We start from the raw sequence: 17,093 nt of genomic DNA, 5'->3' as shown, positions 1-17,093 counted from the left end.
GCGAAGAACGATCGTGAATCGTGAAAAAGACTTTTAGAATGTAAAATCTAGTATTTAGGATTATATACAAATACAATATTATTAAGCTCTTTAGGAACATTTGCGATTTGTTCTCTTCCTTAGAGTTCCAAGAACATTCGCGAAGAAATAAATAGATGGTTTTAGTTTAAATTCTCTTGTGGTAAAGACATTATTTAAATTGTAGTGCTCTAGAGAAACATTCGCTATTCATTATCTTTCAATTATACAGCTCTTTAGGGCAACATTCGCTCTTTATTTCCTACTTTTTATAAAAGGAATGTTCGTGAAAATTCTATTACAAAGTCATAATCCTTGACAAAAATTAAAAAAACATTATAAAATTTAAAATTAAAACTTAACTATTGTTAAACAATCTTAATAATTTTAATAAAACTATTACATATTTTAAATTTTTTTTGAATTTCTTTTATTATTATATATTTTATATAAAAAAATGAATTCTAAACATAAACGCTAATAATTGTGGTTGGGTTTTTTCATTCTTTTTTACTAATCATAGCTACATTTTCTTTATGTTTTATTATTATTATTATATTACACTAAAACTAAAGTATGTATAAATATGATGGGATTTTAGAATTTTCATTTTAAATTTTCCAAAATAAAAGGAAATTATAAAAACTTTGAATGAAGGTGGTCGATGTGGTTCTGTTGTAGTCTAAATGGTGGTGTTTATGTATTTAATTAATATATAATATATATAAGTGATGCTTGGTTTTTTGTATGTATGTAATATATGATTTTTAGGAATTTGTTTTTATTTTAATTTAATATTTTTTTACTTTCACTAACTTATTTATTAAATATTAAATATATTAACGGACTGTGCTTAATATTTTTGTTTAAATTTTTACATCATTATCTTAAGCTCTTTGATTTTAATACAAAAACAAAATAAAGAGTTTATATTTTTTCTTTTTTATATACAGACAAGCACGTTTATATAAAAAAATATCTATTTAACAACCAACGACTGTTTTAAATGACGCAATAAACCAGCGCCAATATCCTGAACATCAGGCCATTGGCGTATCACACAAATTATAAGAAATATCGATAAGAAAGTGGTTAAAACGCGGACTCTGCAATGTGTTTTTTCAGAAATAAGTTTTAAAATGAATTTTCAAATATAAATAGAAAATGCTACTTACCTTGTTTTTAAAAATGGCATTATAATACCGGCCGCTGTGGCCACTAGTAATAGCACTACTTGTAATATGGTTAAAACCACATTTATTAGTTTTACCACCAAAGCTCGGGCATTTGAATTGTCTATACCCTCGACCGTTACATATTGTTGTTGAGATAAATGTTCCATTTTTGAAATCTAGAGATAGTTTTTAGTTTAATTTTTTTCTATTAGAAAAGTGTATTTTAAAGTTATTTTTCAACTTACTCTAGTTTGACAATTTTCTAAAACTTCATTGACATCTTGCAGACGTTCATCGCTTTGATATTGCACCTTTTCTTCCATATCGGCTATAGCTTGTTTTAGATTTTCGATTTCATTCTGTAAAGAAGAGAATTTTGCAAATTATAAAACAAGTTTTCGAAAATCATTATATTTTGACTAGAACTAAACTAGAACTGAACTAGAACTGACTAGAACTGAACTAGAACTGAACTAGACCTAGAACTGAACTAGAACTGAACTAGAACTGAACTAGAACTGAACTAGAACTGAACTAGAACTGAACTAGAACTGAACTAGAACTGAACTAGAACTGAACTAGAACTGAACTAGAACTGAACTAGAACTGAACTAGAACTGAACGAGAACTGAACTAGAACTGAACTAGAACTGAACTAGAACTGAACTAGAACTGAACTAGAACTGAACTAGAACTGAACTAGAACTGAACTAGAACTGAACTAGAACTGAACTAGAACTGAACTAGAACTGAACTAGAACTGAACTAGAACTGAACTAGAACTGAACTAGAACTGAACTAGAACTGAACTAGAACTGAACTGGAACTGAACTAGAACTGAACTAGAACTGAACTAGAACTGAACTAGAACTGAACTAGAACTGAACTAGATCTGAACTAGAACTGAACTAGAACTGAACTAGAACTGAACTAGATCTGAACTAGAACTGAACTAGAACTGAACTAGAACTGAACTAGAACTGAACTAGAACTGAACTAGAACTGAACTAGAACTGAACTAGAACTGAACTAGAACTGAACTAGAACTGAACTAGAACTGAACTAGAACTGAACTAGAACTGAACTAGAACTGAACTAGAACTGAACTAGAACTGAACTAGAACTGAACTAGAACTGAACTAGAACTGAACTAGAACTGACCTAGAATTGAACTAGAACTGAACTAGAACTGAACTAGAACTGAACTAGAACTGAACTAGAACTGAACTAGAACTGAACTAGAACTGAACTAGAACTGAACTAGAACTGAACTAGAACTGAACTAGAACTGAACTAGAACTGAACTAGAACTGAACTAGAACTGAACTAGAACTGAACTAGAACTGAACTGAACTAGAACTGAACTAGAACTGAACTAGAACTGAACTAGAACTGAACTAGAACTGAACTAGAACTGAACTAGAACTGAACTAGAACTGAACTAGAACTGAACTAGAACTGAACTAGAACTGAACTAGAACTGAACTGGAACTGAACTAGAACTGAACTAGAACTGAACTAGAACTGAACTAGAACTGAACTAGAACTGAACTAGATCTGAACTAGAACTGAACTAGAACTGAACTAGAACTGAACTAGATCTGAACTAGAACTGAACTAGAACTGAACTAGAACTGAACTAGAACTGAACTAGAACTGAACTAGAACTGAACTAGAACTGAACTAGAACTGAAATAGAACTGAACTAGAACTGAACTAGAACTGAACTAGAACTGAACTAGAACTGAACTAGAACTGAACTAGAACTGAACTAGAACTGAACTAGAACTGAACTAGAACTGAACTAGAACTGAACTAGAACTGAACTAGAACTGAACTAGAACTGACCTAGAATTGAACTAGAACTGAACTAGAACTGAACTAGAACTGAACTAGAACTGAACTAGAACTGAACTAGAACTGAACTAGAACTGAACTAGAACTGAACTAGAACTGAACTAGAACTGAACTAGAACTGAACTAGAACTGAACTAGAACTGAACTAGAACTGAACTAGAACTGAACTAGAACTGAACTGAACTAGAACTGAACTAGAACTGAACTAGAACTGACTAGAACTGAACTAGAACTGAAACTAGACTGAACTAGAACTGAACTAGAACTGAACTAGAACTGAAACTAGAACTGAACTAGAACTGAACTAGAACTGAACTAGAACTGAACTAGAACTGAACTAGACGAACTAGAACTGAATGAACTAGAACTGAACTAAGAACTGAACTAGAACTGACTAGAACTACTAGAACTGAACTAGAACTAGAACTGAACTAGAACTGACTAGAACTGACTAGAACTGAACTAGAACTGAACTAGAACTGAACTAGAACTACTAGAACTGACTAGAACTGAACTAGAACTGAACTAGAACTGAACTCGAACTGAACTAGAACTGAACTAGAACTGAACTAGAACTGAACTAGAACTGAAACGAGAACTGAACTAGAACTGAACTAGAACTGACTAGAACTGAACTAGAACTGAACTAGAACGGACTGACTGAACTAGAACGAACTAGAACTGACTAGAACTGAACTAGAACTGAACTAGAACTGAACTAGAACTGAACTAGAACTGAACTAGAACTGAACTAGAACTGAACTAGAACTGAACTAGAACTGAACTAGAACTGAACTAGAACTGAACTAGAACTGAACTAGAACTGAACTAGAACTGAACTAGAACTGAACTAGAACTGATCTAGAACTGAACTATAACCTTGACTATTGCTGGTCGTGACTATATGATGTTATATTTAGTCTTGACTATAGTTAGACTATAGTAGGACTATTTTCTTGACTATAGTTGAACTATTTGTTGACAGTAACTTGACTATCTTATTGGTTATATTTGGACTATAAACTTGACTTTATTTGGACTATACTATTAACAAAAGTTGCACTATAGTCTTGGCTCTAGTTGGACTAGAGTCTTCGACTTGAACAAAAGTATAATTTTTAAAAGTTATTGAAACACAAACGCCACTCACCTGATGTAATTCCGTTAAATCATTAATTTGTTCCTCTAGACTTTCAGCACGATAACGTTCACTTTCTAGTGTCGCCGTCAAATTGTTCACCTCCTTTTGAGCATTCTGCAATACAAATCAAAAGTTATAAACACACCAAACTTTGGTCTAATAAAAATAAATAAATCTACCTCTAAACGTTCCACACGCTCAGCTAATTTTTCATTTTCTGCTTTTCGTTCGGCCAATTCGGTTAGTAGGGACTTTAAAACAATATGATACTGGCTGGCACCCGATTGACTTTTTCCAGAGCTGAGAAATAGAACAAAAATAAATAAGAAAGGTAAATAATTAAAAATATGTATATCATTCAGTTTTTTATATATTTTTTGTTTTATTCTATTAACTTACCCGGCTGGTATACTCTCACTTGTGACGCTACTACATTCGCTGCCATTTTCACTATTAATTTACCACTACCAGCACCACCGGTATTAATCCCACCACCACCACCCGAACCCGTTGAAGCGGTGGGTATAGCATTGTTAGGCGTAGTACTGCCCAACATATCATGTTGATTCACAGGCATATTTAAACTATTCAATTCAGATTCTGAAATTAGAATACGAAATTAGTAAAAAACTTTATACAACAGAGTTAACTAAAGAAGAACAGAACACCCACCTGACATTTGATTGATATTATCAGCACTGCCAAATTTGTTCTTAATCAAATGTGCAAATTCTCTAGGTTTCGACATAACAGACCCTGAGAATCCAGTAATGCCGTCACGTATATTACCACCAACATTTCTGTCATAAAAAGTAATATCAGTATTTTATTTGTATTTAAGAAACATGAAGCATTATTTAATGAAAAACATATTCTAATGATAAATCTTAGGCTATTTGATTTAAAAAGCTAAAATGTTTGAATATATAAATTACCTTAAACCCTGACCCACATCTCTTAAAACTTCACGAGGTTGTCGGTGCTGTGATTTGTTATGAAATTGTTGATTTTGTAAATCTTTGACACGTTTCGTGTAACTGTCAAGTTTCTTTTGTAATTGGGAAATAGTGTGTGCGCTTTTTTGATTTTTCTTTTCGAAAACAGCCTGTAAAAAAAGTTTAAAATTGGATTAACATTACCCTAGTTTTAATAACAGTTAAGACTATAAACTAGACTGAACTAGAATGAACTAGACTCGACTGAACTAGAACTGAACTAGAACTGAACGAGAACTGAAACTAGACTGAAACTCCCAGAACTGAACTAGAACTGAACTAGAACTGAATAGAACTGAAAAGCAGAACTGAACTAGAACTGAACTAGAACTGAACTAGAACTGAACTAGAACTGAACTAGAACTGAACTAGAACTGAACTAGAACTGAACTAGAACTGAACTAGAACTGAACTAGAACTGAACTAGAACTGAACTAGAACTGAACTAGAACTGAACTAGAAACGTTTAAGACCGTAGAAACTGAACTAGAACTGAACTAGAACTGAACTAGAACTAGAATTGAACTAGAACTGTACTAGAACTGAACTTAGAACCTGAACCTAGAAACTGAACTAGAACTGAACTAGAACTGAACTAGAACTGAACTAGAACTGAACTAGAACTGAACTAGAACTGACTAGAACTGAACTAGAACTGAACTAGAACTGAACTAGGAACTGAACTAGAACTGAACTAGAACTGAACTAGAACTGAACTAGAACTGAAACTAGAACTGAACTAGAAACTGAACTAGACTGAACTAGAACTGAACTAGAACTGAACTAGAACTGAACTAGAACTGAACTAGAACTGAACAGGAACTGAACTAGAACTGAACTAGAACTGAACTAGAACTGAACTAGAACTGAACTAGAACTGAACTAGAACTGAACTAGAACTGAACTAGAACTGAACTAGAACTGAACTAGAACTAAACTAGAACTGAACTAAAACGAACTAGAACTAGAACTGAACTAGAACTGAATAGAACTGAACTGAACTAGAACTGAAATAGAACTGAACTAGAACTGAACTAGAACTAGAACTGAAACTGAAACTAGAACTAGAACTTGAACTAGAACTGAACTCGAACTTGGAACTAGAACTGAAACTAGAACTGAACTAGAACTGAACTAGAACCTGAACTAGAACTGACTAGAAACTGAACTAGAACTGAACTAGAACTGAACTAGAACTGAACTAGAACTGAACTAGAACTGAACTAGAACTGAACTAGAACTGAACTAGAACTAGAACTAGAACTGAACTAGAACTGAACTAGAACTGAACTAGAACTGAACTAGAACTGAACTAGAACTGAACTAGAATTGAACTAGAATTGAACTAGAATTGAACTAGAACTGAACTAGAACTGAACTAGAACTGAACTAGAACTGAACTAGAACTGAACTAGAACTGAACTAGAACTGAACTAGAACTGAACTAGAACTAGAACTGAACTAGAACTAAACTAGAACTGAACTAGAACTGAACTACAACTGAACCAGAACTGAACTAGAATTGAACTAGAATTGAACTAGAACTTAATATTACCTTTATTCGTTGCAATTGCTGTTTATCTGCACTGGCGGCTAATTTTAGATATTCATTAACATTATCTGAAAACATAAGATAGAATTATTGTAAAATGACAACATTTCCGAAATAACAAAATTCTTACTAACCATCTCTGGCAGTTTGTTCTTTACGTATGGACTCTTTTGTACATTGAATTTTGTATTTAAACGATCTAAAGCTTGTAAACTTAAAGTGCGTTCATGACGGCGATGATGTTTTTTTACTCGTATCGCCCAATGAACCATGAGGATTGCCATCTAAATCATCGGAGACAAATGATTGATAACAAAGATCTTCATTGCCTGTAAAATAAACAAAAAATGAAGAAAAACTTTAGATTTTCTTAAAAAATTAATTTAAAATAGAAATTTTGTTTATCAGTTTTCTAACAAAATTACCTGATAAACGGGAATCTTCTGTAATACCACCAGAACCACCAGCACTACTTAAACCTATATCCATATTAGTTAAATCACCACCAACACCTCCCAGAGGCATACCACTAACACCCATGCCGCCATGATAGGCCAACAGGCCACCCTGATCCGAGCCGTGTGTGCGAGCGTGTGTACGATTACGTTCCCGACTGCGACGATTCGAGGGCGATTGACTGCGAAAGCCACGAAAGGCTGACACGCCCACTACACCCACACCACCACCACTGCCCACACTACCCGTCATAGTACCACTACTACTGGTAGCACTTGTTGCCGTTGGCGGTGTTAGGCCTGCTATACTTGCAGCCGTAGCACCAGCTGTTGCGGTTGTGCTCGATGAGAATGTAACGCCAGCGGCCGAAGACGTTGATTCGGCGCTATCACCGCGATGATGATGATGAGTATGATGATCACGCTCTCTGGACACTGTTGTTGTATTCATGCGTATGGATTTTTTGTGTTTTTAGATTTTTTTTAAATTTCGATTTAAAGTCAGTGTTGTGTTTGCAGTTTTTAGGGGTAAATCCGTTAATTAGTCTTTATATTGATTTTCTTTAATTTTATTATTTTTTGTAAAAAAGTTCTTTATTTTCATAAACTATTTAAGCTATTTTTTGGTGGCAGAAGTAGAAATAGAAGAAGAAGCACATTTAAATGTATGACACAAGCAAATAAAAATTATCACATACAAATTAATTAATTAATTATTTAAATTTCTGGTGTACTTTCTATAGCAGACTTTTAGGCTTCGCAAATACATGTAGTTTTGTTTTTTTTAGTTATTGAATGGTGAAAATTACAATTTAAGAGTAAAAGTTGTGGGGTGTTTATAGTAGAAGAGCGTGTTTTATTGAAATGTGAAGTAAATAGAAAAAAAAAAGAGAGCTGAGATTTTTCTTTATATATTTTTGTCGTTTTTTTTACAGATTTTTCTTTATATATTTCATAAATATATAAAATGTTATAAATGTGTGCGTGAGCAAAATATGCAACTTATTTTGGCAACAATTTAGTTCGTTATTTATTTTGAGTTTTAAAATAATTTACAACAACAGAATAATGATGGTGTAGCAAAAGTTGTATGTCCTTTTTTATTGCATTTGTATTCTTTGTTTTTGAAATTATTACTTTATGTTTTTTTGTTTTTTAACTTTTGTTTATATTTTATGAAGCTGTGTGTGATAAAAGAATATGAAATTGAGATAAATTAAGATAAACAACATATAAAAATAAACAATAACAAAAATTATTTACTATGAATAGGTATAAATAAAACGTGCATAATATTAAAATAATTTTACTGAAATTAAAGAAGTAGATAGTGTAGATAATAAAATTATGTAAAAAAACTAAATATGATATTATATATAACTATGACTGAGTCAACAGTCTGAAATATAGACAAGATTATAGCATATACTATATACATATGAAATAGTCAATACAGCAACCGTAACAACAGTTAGTATCTGTTCTAGTTCAGTTCTAGTTCTGCTCTAATTCTATTCTAGTTCTGTTCTAGTTCAGTTCTAGTTCTGTTCTAGTTCTGTTCTAGTTCTGTTCTAGTTCTGTTCTAGTTCTGTTCTAGTTCTGTTCTAGTTCTGTTCTAGTTCTGTTCTAGTTCTGTTCTAGTTCTGTTCTATTTCTGTTCTAGTTCTGTCTAGTTCTATTCTGTTCTAGTTCTAGTTCTGTTCTGTTCTAGTTCTGTTCTAGTTCTGTTCTAGTTCTGTTCTAGTTCTGTTCTAGTTCTGTTCTAGTTCTGTTCTAGTTCTGTTCTAGTTCTAGTTCTGTTCTAGTTCTAGTTCTGTTCTAGTTCTGCTCTAGTTCTGTTCTAGTTCTGTTCTAGTTCTGTTCTAGTTCTAGTTCTAGTTCTGTTCTAGTTCTGTTCTAGTTCTGTTCTAGTTCTGTTCTAGTTCTGTTCTAGTTCTGTTCTAGTTCTGTTCTAGTTCTGTTCTAGTTCTGTTCTAGTTCTGTTCTAGTTCTGTTCTAGTTCTGTTCTAGTTCTGTTCTAGTTCTGTTCTAGTTCTGTTCTAGTTCTGTTCTAGTTCTGTTCTAGTTCTGTTCTAGTTCTGTTCTAGTTCTGTTCTAGTTCTGTTCTAGTTCTGTTCTAGTTCTGTTCTAGTTCTGTTCTAGTTCTGTTCTAGTTCTGTTCTAGTTCTGTTCTAGTTCAGTTCTAGTTCATTCTAGTTCAGTTCTAGTTCAGTTCTAGTTCAGTTCTAGTTCAGTTCTAGTTCAGTTCTAGTTCACTTCTAGTTCAGTTCTAGTTCAGTTCTAGTTCAGTTCTAGTTCAGTTCTAGTTCAGTTCTAGTTCAGTTCTAGTTCAGTTCTAGTTCAGTTCTAGTTCAGTTCTAGTTCTGCTCGAGTTCTGTTGTAGTTCTGTTCTAGATCTGTTCTAGTTCTGTTCTAGTTCTGTTCTAGTTCTGTTCTAGTTCTGTTCTAGTTCTGTTCTAGTTCTGTTCTAGTTCTGTTCTAGTTCTGTTCTAGTTCTGTTCTAGTTCTGTTCTAGTTCTGTTCTAGTTCTGTTCTAGTTCTGTTCTATTTCTGTTCTATTTCTGTTCTAGTTCTGTTCGAGTTCTAGTTCTGTTCCAGTTCTGTTCTAGTTCTGTTCCAGTTCTGTTCCAGTTCTGTTCTGTTCTAGTTCTGTTCTAGTTCTGTTCTAGTTCTGTTCTAGTTCTTTCTAGTCTGTCTAGTTCTGTTCTAGTTCTGTTCTAGTTCTGTTCTAGTTCTGTTCTAGTTCTGTTCTAGTTCTGTTCTAGTTCTGTTCTATTTCTGTTCTAGTTCTGTTCTAGTTCTGTTCTAGTTCTGTTCTAGTTCTGTTCTAGTTCTGTTCTATTTCTGTTCTATTTCTGTTCTAGTTCTGTTCTATTTCTGTTCTAGTTCTGTTCGAGTTCTAGTTCTGTTCCAGTTCTGTTCTAGTTCTGTTCCAGTTCTGTTCCAGTTCTGTTCTGTTCTAGTTCTGTTCTAGTTCTGTTCTAGTTCTGTTCTAGTTCTGTTCTAGTTCTGTTCTAGTTCTGTTCTAGTTCTGTTCTAGTTCTGTTCTAGTTCTGTTCTAGTTCTGTTCTAGTTCTGTTCTATTTCTGTTCTAGTTCTGTTCTAGTTCTGTTCTAGTTCTGTTCTAGTTCTGTTCTAGTTCTGTTCTATTTCTGTTCTATTTCTGTTCTAGTTCTGTTCGAGTTCTAGTTCTGTTCCAGTTCTGTTCTAGTTCTGTTCCAGTTCTGTTCCAGTTCTGTTCTAGTTCTGTTCCACTTCTTTTCTAATTATAGTTCTATTGTAGTTCCGTTGTAGTTCTAGGTTTGTTTTAGTTGTGTTCTAATTCTGTTCTAGTTGTGTTCTAGTTCTGTTCTATTCTAGAAAATATTTTTATGGAGAAATGTATAAGTATTCGATAATTTTTTTCATTTGTTATGATTCTTTAATACTTTCAAAAACATATAAATTCTTTTGCTATGCCCTCCCAATCTAAATAACCTTGATTTTCAAGGGATTTCCATTAAACAAGAACAAAAAACATATGGAAAATAAATTAAAAATAAACAACAACAATATGAAAGTGATAATAAATATACAACATTTACAATACAAAAATTTTAAACAAAAATATAAAATGTTCTTGTAAAAACAATACAATAAACACACAGAGATATATTGTATTTAAGGTGGTATACTTCTTATTTACTAAATATACACACATATTTATTTACAACAACAATAACGACAACAAATAAATAATAAATGAATAATAGTACATGTATATAAATTAATTGAATCGAATAAAAAATCAATTAAACTTACTTTGTTCGGTGCTGCGAGTAGCGGATGGTGATCTACTTGTGCGCAAAAGTGACTGACTTCCGGTACGGGTTTGTAATAATAAATGTTGTTGTTGTAATTGAGGCTGATGCTGCAACTGATGTTGTTGAAGAGATAATGATGATGAGACGGCTGATGAGGGTGATGGTTGCAGAGGCAACAATTGATCTTTAGATAATTGATTACCCAGATGTAAACCATCCATAATTTGTTAAGGAATTTATTGGGCTGTTGAAATGCACTTTTTTGACGTTTCAGAACACTCTCCCTTTCTCTCTCTTTCTTTCTCTCTTAGTGTAAGCGAGAGAGTGTTATTAAGTATGTAATTTTAACAAATTTATATAAATTTCAAATAAAACATTTTATTTTATTTAAACAAAATAAATGTTAATTTTTCTGTGGGAAGTAATTAATCTTCTATCCAAATTCTTTTTTAGTTTCAAATTTGAAATATTTCCATAATGATTTTTAGCTATTATTCCTCCCGGGTAAAATGATAAGAATTGGTTCTCTGAAATTAAAATTTAAAGTTGAGATTATTGTCCATGTTTTTATTAGTGTAAAATATTTATTTTTATATATAGTCTTGGTTTAAAAATCAGTTTAATTGAAATATAAATAAAATTTAATCAGCATAAATTGAATAAACTTTTTGTTGCTGTTGTACTTTAATAATAATAAAAAAAAAAATAGCAACAAAATATATATTAAGATTATGAGTTAAACCATTGACAGAGGGTGATGAGGCCATGGTTTGTTTTTGTTGTTATTTCGTATTTAAATTGTTTATCTGTACGAAACAAAAGCAACAATAATAACAAAAATAAACAGCGAAAAAATAATAAAACTAGAGTATCATCAAAGAGATTTATAACAAACTATTGCAAGTGTTTAGTCGGTCGGGTTGTCTGCCCATTTCTCTTTGTGTTTGGATTTCTTTTAGTAAGGACAAAGTCCAAAGTTGATTCACCTCTTGTTACAGATTTTATAATTTCAATTTCTATTTAACTAACTTTGAATATTGATAAACAAATAGGTTTATGAATTGTTTCTATTTTTTTGATAGGAAGTTTAGACAAGTATAAACTTTTACCGTCAGTTTTCTAGGTTAGTTCTAGTTCAGTTCTAGGTCAGTTCTAGTTCAGTTCTAGTTCAGTTCTAGTTCAGTTCTAGTTCAGTTCTAGTTCAGTTCTAGTTCAGTTCTAGGTCAGTTCTAGTTCAGTTCTAGTTCAGTTCTAGTTCAGTTCTAGTTCAGTTCTAGTTCAGTTCTAGTTCAGTTCTAGTTCAGTTCTAGTTCAGTTCTAGTTCAGTTCTAGTTCAGTTCTAGTTCAGTTCTAGTTCAGTTCTAGTTCAGTTCTAGTTCAGTTCTAGCTCAGTTCTAGTCAGTTCTAGTTCAGTTCTAGTTCAGTTCTAGTTCAGTTCTAGTTCAGTTCTAGTTCAGTTCTAGTTCAGTTCTAGTTCAGTTCTAGTTCAGTTCTAGTTCAGTTCTAGTTCAGTTCTAGTTCAGTTCTAGTTCAGTTCTAGTTCAGTTCTAGTTCAGTTCTAGTTCAGTTCTAGTTCAGTTCTAGTTCAGTTCTAGTTCAGTTCTAGTTCAGTTCTAGTTCAGTTCTAGTTCAGTTCTAGTTCAGTTCTAGTTCAGTTCTAGTTCAGTTCTAGTTCAGTTCTAGTTCAGTTCTAGTTCAGTTCTAGTTCAGTTCTAGTTCAGTTCTAGTTCAGTTCTAGTTCAGTTATTCTAGTTCAGTTCTAGTTCAGTTCTAGTTCAGTTCTAGTTCAGTTCTAGTCAGTTCTAGTTCAGTTCTAGTTCAGTTCTAGTTCAGTTCTAGTTCAGTTCTAGTTCAGTTCTAGTTCAGTTCTAGTCAGTTCTAGTTCAGTTCTAGTTCAGTTCTAGTTCAGTTATGTTCAGTTCTAGTTCAGTTCTAGTTCAGTTCTAGTTCAGTTCTAGTTCAGTTCTAGTTCAGTTCTAGTTCAGTTCTAGTTCAGTTCTAGTTCAGTTCTAGTTCAGTTCTAGTTCAGTTCTAGTTCAGTTCTAGTTCAGTTCTAGTTCAGTTCAAGTTCAGTTCTAGTTCAGTTCTAGTTCAGTTCTAGTTCAGTTCTAGTTCAGTTCAGTTCTAGTTCAGTTCCAGTTCAGTTCTAGTTCAGTTCTAGTTCAGTTCTAGTTCAGTTCTAGTTCAGTTCTAGTTCAGTTCTAGTTCAGTTCTAGTTCAGTTCTAGTTCAGTTCAGTTCTAGTTGAGTTCTAGTTGAGTTCTAGTTGAGTTCTAGTTGAGTTCTAATTGAGTTCTAGGTGAGTTCTAGTTGAGTTCTAGTTCAGTTCTAGTTCAGTTCTAGTTCAGTTCTAGTTCAGTTCTAGTTCAGTTCTAGTTCAGTTCTAGTTCAGTTCTAGTTCAGTTCTAGTTCAGTTCTAGTTCAGTTCTAGTTCAGTTCTAGTTCAGTTCTAGTTCAGTTCTAGTTCAGTTCTAGTTCAGTTCTAGTTCAGTTCTGGTTCAGTTCTAGTTCAGTTCTAGTTCGGTTCTAGTTCAGTTCTAGTTTAGTTCTAGTTCAGTTCTAGTTCAGTTCTAGTTCAGTTCTAGTTCAGTTCTAGTTCAGTTCTAGTTTAGTTCTAGTTTAGTTCTAGTTAAGTTCTAGTTCAGTTCTAGTTCAGTTCTAGTTTAGTTCTAGTTTAGTTCTAGGTTAGTTCTAGTTGAGTTCTATATTAGTTCTAGTTCAGTCATAATTCAGTTTTAATTCAAATCTAGTTGATAATCTAGTTAAAAATAAATTTTATTTTACATCCTGCGTTCGTTTTAAAAGATCAAGGTTTTAAAACAATGGGAATTTTTTAAATCTATATAATAAATATTATAATTTACAATAGTTAAAAGGGTTTTTATAATTACACAACATTTAAACTTTAAACTATTCTATTAATACTCAAATACCTATTTGTTAAGAAAAAACCAGTTCTAATTATTCAAAGAGATGTAGAAAAATGTGTTTTACGTACAGTTTTAGCTAAAAGTAATTACACATTTAACAGATATTATTAAGGGTCTTAACAATTTGATTTTTGCTCAAATATAAGAAAAAAAATTCTTGTCAAACATTTAATTTATCACTTTTAATTGACAATCTAAACTTTATCGGCCATTGTTATATTGATATACAGAAGTATAGCTTTATTAGTTATTGAATTATTTCATTTATCACGAAATGTTAATAAATATTTATGACAATAGTTTAGAAGTGTTGTAATCTGAGGAAGTGATTGAATAAATATAGATATTTATATAAATAATTATTACATGAAAAAATGTCTCAAGCATTTGATTAAGGAGCGAATAATTAGTATTTCAAAGTTTATATAAAATAAATTTACTTTTTTTATATTTGTTAACAAATAAGTAATAAATTGTCTGAGATTAGATGAGAAAAATAATGATGTGAGAAGAAACACTTGTTGAATAATAATAAAATAATTCTGAAAAAGTGTTAATTATAAAAAAATAACGGCAGAAACGGATTCTTTAGGTAGAGCAGTAGTATTAGACTAAAATATAAACCATCTCATACTCAAACCCTCATTCGTCTAAGAGTATGATAAAAGGCCCTGACAATTTTAATGACATTTTACCAAATTTCCTTATATTACTTAAGTCCACTGTGCTCTAAATTAAATCCCTCTTAAATAACCAAAATAAATCATGTTAAAACATGATTAAACATGTTATATTTGGTATTACGAAGATTTAACAAATATTTATTTTTCACTCAATACTTTCATTCATTCATTCATTGATTAAACGACTTGTGTTTTGCCATTAAAATTAATCTTCAACATTTCTGCAAATTTTTAGTATTTTATTTTTAATTAAAAAACATTTTTCACAATCTCAGCTGTTTTTTTGTCAACAAACCAAAAGTGAAAAAAAAACGAAAGGAAAAAAGTGAAAGAAAACCAGATCAAATAAGTGTAAAGTGAAATTATTTGACATTATAGTACAAACTTACAAATATACATATTTGTGGGAATTATTTGTTGTAATGTCAGTTGTTGCTTTTCTATATTGTTTTTGTGGCAACAACAGTACTTTTTGTTGTGGTTATTATAATGTTGAAGGTCGTTTTAATTTTTCTTGATTTTTTTAAATTTTATATATAGAGATATTTAAGCTTTTCATACTTGCGTGTTAAGTACTTAGTATATGGTATGATATGGATGCATGTACCTATTTAGTATAAATTATATGTTGAATGTGTCTTTAAGTCAGAGGCGTAAAGGATTTTATTCCTAAAGTCGAAATCTAGCTCAGTTCTAGTTCAGTTCTAGTTCAGTTCTAGTTCAGTTCTAGTTCAGTTCTAGTTCAGTTCTAGTTCAGTTCTAGTTCAGTTCTAGTTCAGTTCTAGTTCAGTTCTAGTTCAGTTCTAGTTCAGTTCTAGTTCAGTTCTAGTCAGTTCTAGTTCAGTTCTAGTTCAGTTCTAGTTCAGTTCTAGTTCAGTTCTAGTTCAGTTCTAGTTCAGTTCTCGTTCAGTTCTAGTTCTAGTTCAGTTCTAGTTCAGTTCTAGTTCAGTAGTTCAGTTCTAGTTCAGTTCTAGTTCAGTTCTAGTTCAGTTCTAGTTCAGTTATAGTTCAGTTCTAGTTCAGTTCTAGTTAGTTCTAGTTCAGTTCTAGTTCAGTTCTAGTTCAGTTCTAGTTCAGTTCTAGTTCAGTTCTAGTTCAGTTCTAGTTCAGTTCTAGTTCAGTTCTAGTTCAGTTCTAGTTTCAGTTCTAGTTCAGTTTCTAGTTCAGTTCTAGTTCAGTTCTAGTTCAGTTCTAGTTCAGTTCTAGTTCAGTTCTAGTTCAGTTCTAGTTCAGTTCTAGTTCAGTTCTAGTTCAGTTCTAGTTCAGTTCTAGTTCAGTTCTAGTTCAGTTCTTAGTTCAGTTCTAGTTCAGTTCTAGTTCAGTCTAGTTCAGTCTAGTTCAGTTCTAGTTCAGTTCTAGTTCAGTTCTAGTTCAGTTCTAGTTCAGTTCTAGTTCAGTTCTAGTTCAGTTCTAGTTCAGTTCTAGTTCAGTTCTAGTTCAGTTCTAGTTCAGTTCTAGTTCAGTTCTAGTTCAGTTCTAGTTCAGTTCTAGTTCAGTTCTAGTTCAGTTCTAGTTCAGTTCTAGTTCAGTTCTAGTTCAGTTCTAGTTCAGTTCTAGTTCAGTTCTAGTTCAGTTCTAGTTCAGTTCTAGTTCAGTTCTAGTTCAGTTCTAGTTCAGTTCTAGTTCAGTTCTAGTTCAGTTCTAGTTCAGTTCTAGTTCAGTTCTAGTTCAGTTCTAGTTCAGTTCTAGTTCAGTTCTAGTTCAGTTCTAGTTCAGTTCTAGTTCAGTTCTAGTTCAGTTTCTAGTTCAGTTCTAGTTCAGTTCTAGTTCAGTTCTAGTTCAGTCTAGTTCAGTTCTAGTTCAGTTCTAGTTCAGTTCTAGTTCAGTTCTAGTTCAGTTCTAGTTCAGTTCTAGTTCAGTTCTAGTTCAGTTCTAGTTCAGTTCTAGTTCAGTTCTAGTTCAGTTCTAGTTCAGTTCTAGTTCAGTTCTAGTTCAGTTCTAGTTCAGTTCTAGTTCAGTTCTAGGTCAGTTCTAGTTCAGTTCTAGTTCAGTTCTAGTTCAGTTCTAGTTCAGTTCTAGTTCAGTTCTAGTTCAGTTCTAGTTCAGTTCTAGTTCAGTTCTAGTTCAGTTCTAGTTCAGTTCTAGTTCAGTTCTAGTTCAGTTCTAGTTCAGTTCTAGTTCAGTTCTAGTTCTATTTCAGTTCAATTATAAAATCCCTTTCAAAACAATTAATTCTTTTACATAGCTGAGAAAATAATTTTATTTTTATTAAATAAAATAAAAAGCACAAAAAACGAATGAAAAGCAAAAATATATATTATTTTATTATTTGTACGTACGTTTAAATGTTTATGAGGAAATAAGTTGTTAAATAAAATACGTCAGAGTTAAGAGAAAAAATATATTTATATGCAATAAAATAAAAATAAAAACAAAAACAATCAAAACACCAAATACTAGATACAAAATATTTTTACATTTTCGTGCACGACTGTTTGTTCATTGAACTTGGCATAGATTTTATTTGTGGGTATAAATTTTTCAG

General features: G+C 32.0%; 1 protein-coding gene across 1 annotated transcript; it reads right to left on the bottom strand.

Moving 5' to 3' along the window:
- Positions 1–245: 245 nt before the first annotated feature.
- Positions 246–7,012, bottom strand: LOC119607772 (transmembrane and coiled-coil domains protein 2). The gene is given in 12 exon segments (XM_037961876.1): positions 246–1,124; positions 1,194–1,369; positions 1,439–1,552; positions 4,201–4,305; positions 4,371–4,491; positions 4,591–4,651; positions 4,654–4,791; positions 4,864–4,991; positions 5,127–5,296; positions 6,742–6,806; positions 6,873–6,920; positions 6,923–7,012. Coding segments are annotated over 12 exon segments (1,341 nt in total). The 5' UTR covers positions 7,011–7,012; the 3' UTR covers positions 246–997.
- Positions 7,013–17,093: the final 10,081 nt, after the last annotated feature.

The sequence above is a fragment of the Lucilia sericata genome, unplaced genomic scaffold (assembly GCF_015586225.1).
Source record: "Lucilia sericata isolate MDLA Ls3-8-SP2 unplaced genomic scaffold, ASM1558622v1 Contig000746F_arrow, whole genome shotgun sequence".
Taxonomy (NCBI): Eukaryota; Metazoa; Arthropoda; class Insecta; order Diptera; family Calliphoridae; genus Lucilia; species Lucilia sericata.
The sequence above is the reverse complement of the archived record's forward strand: the minus strand, read 5'-3'. Positions and strand labels throughout refer to the sequence as shown.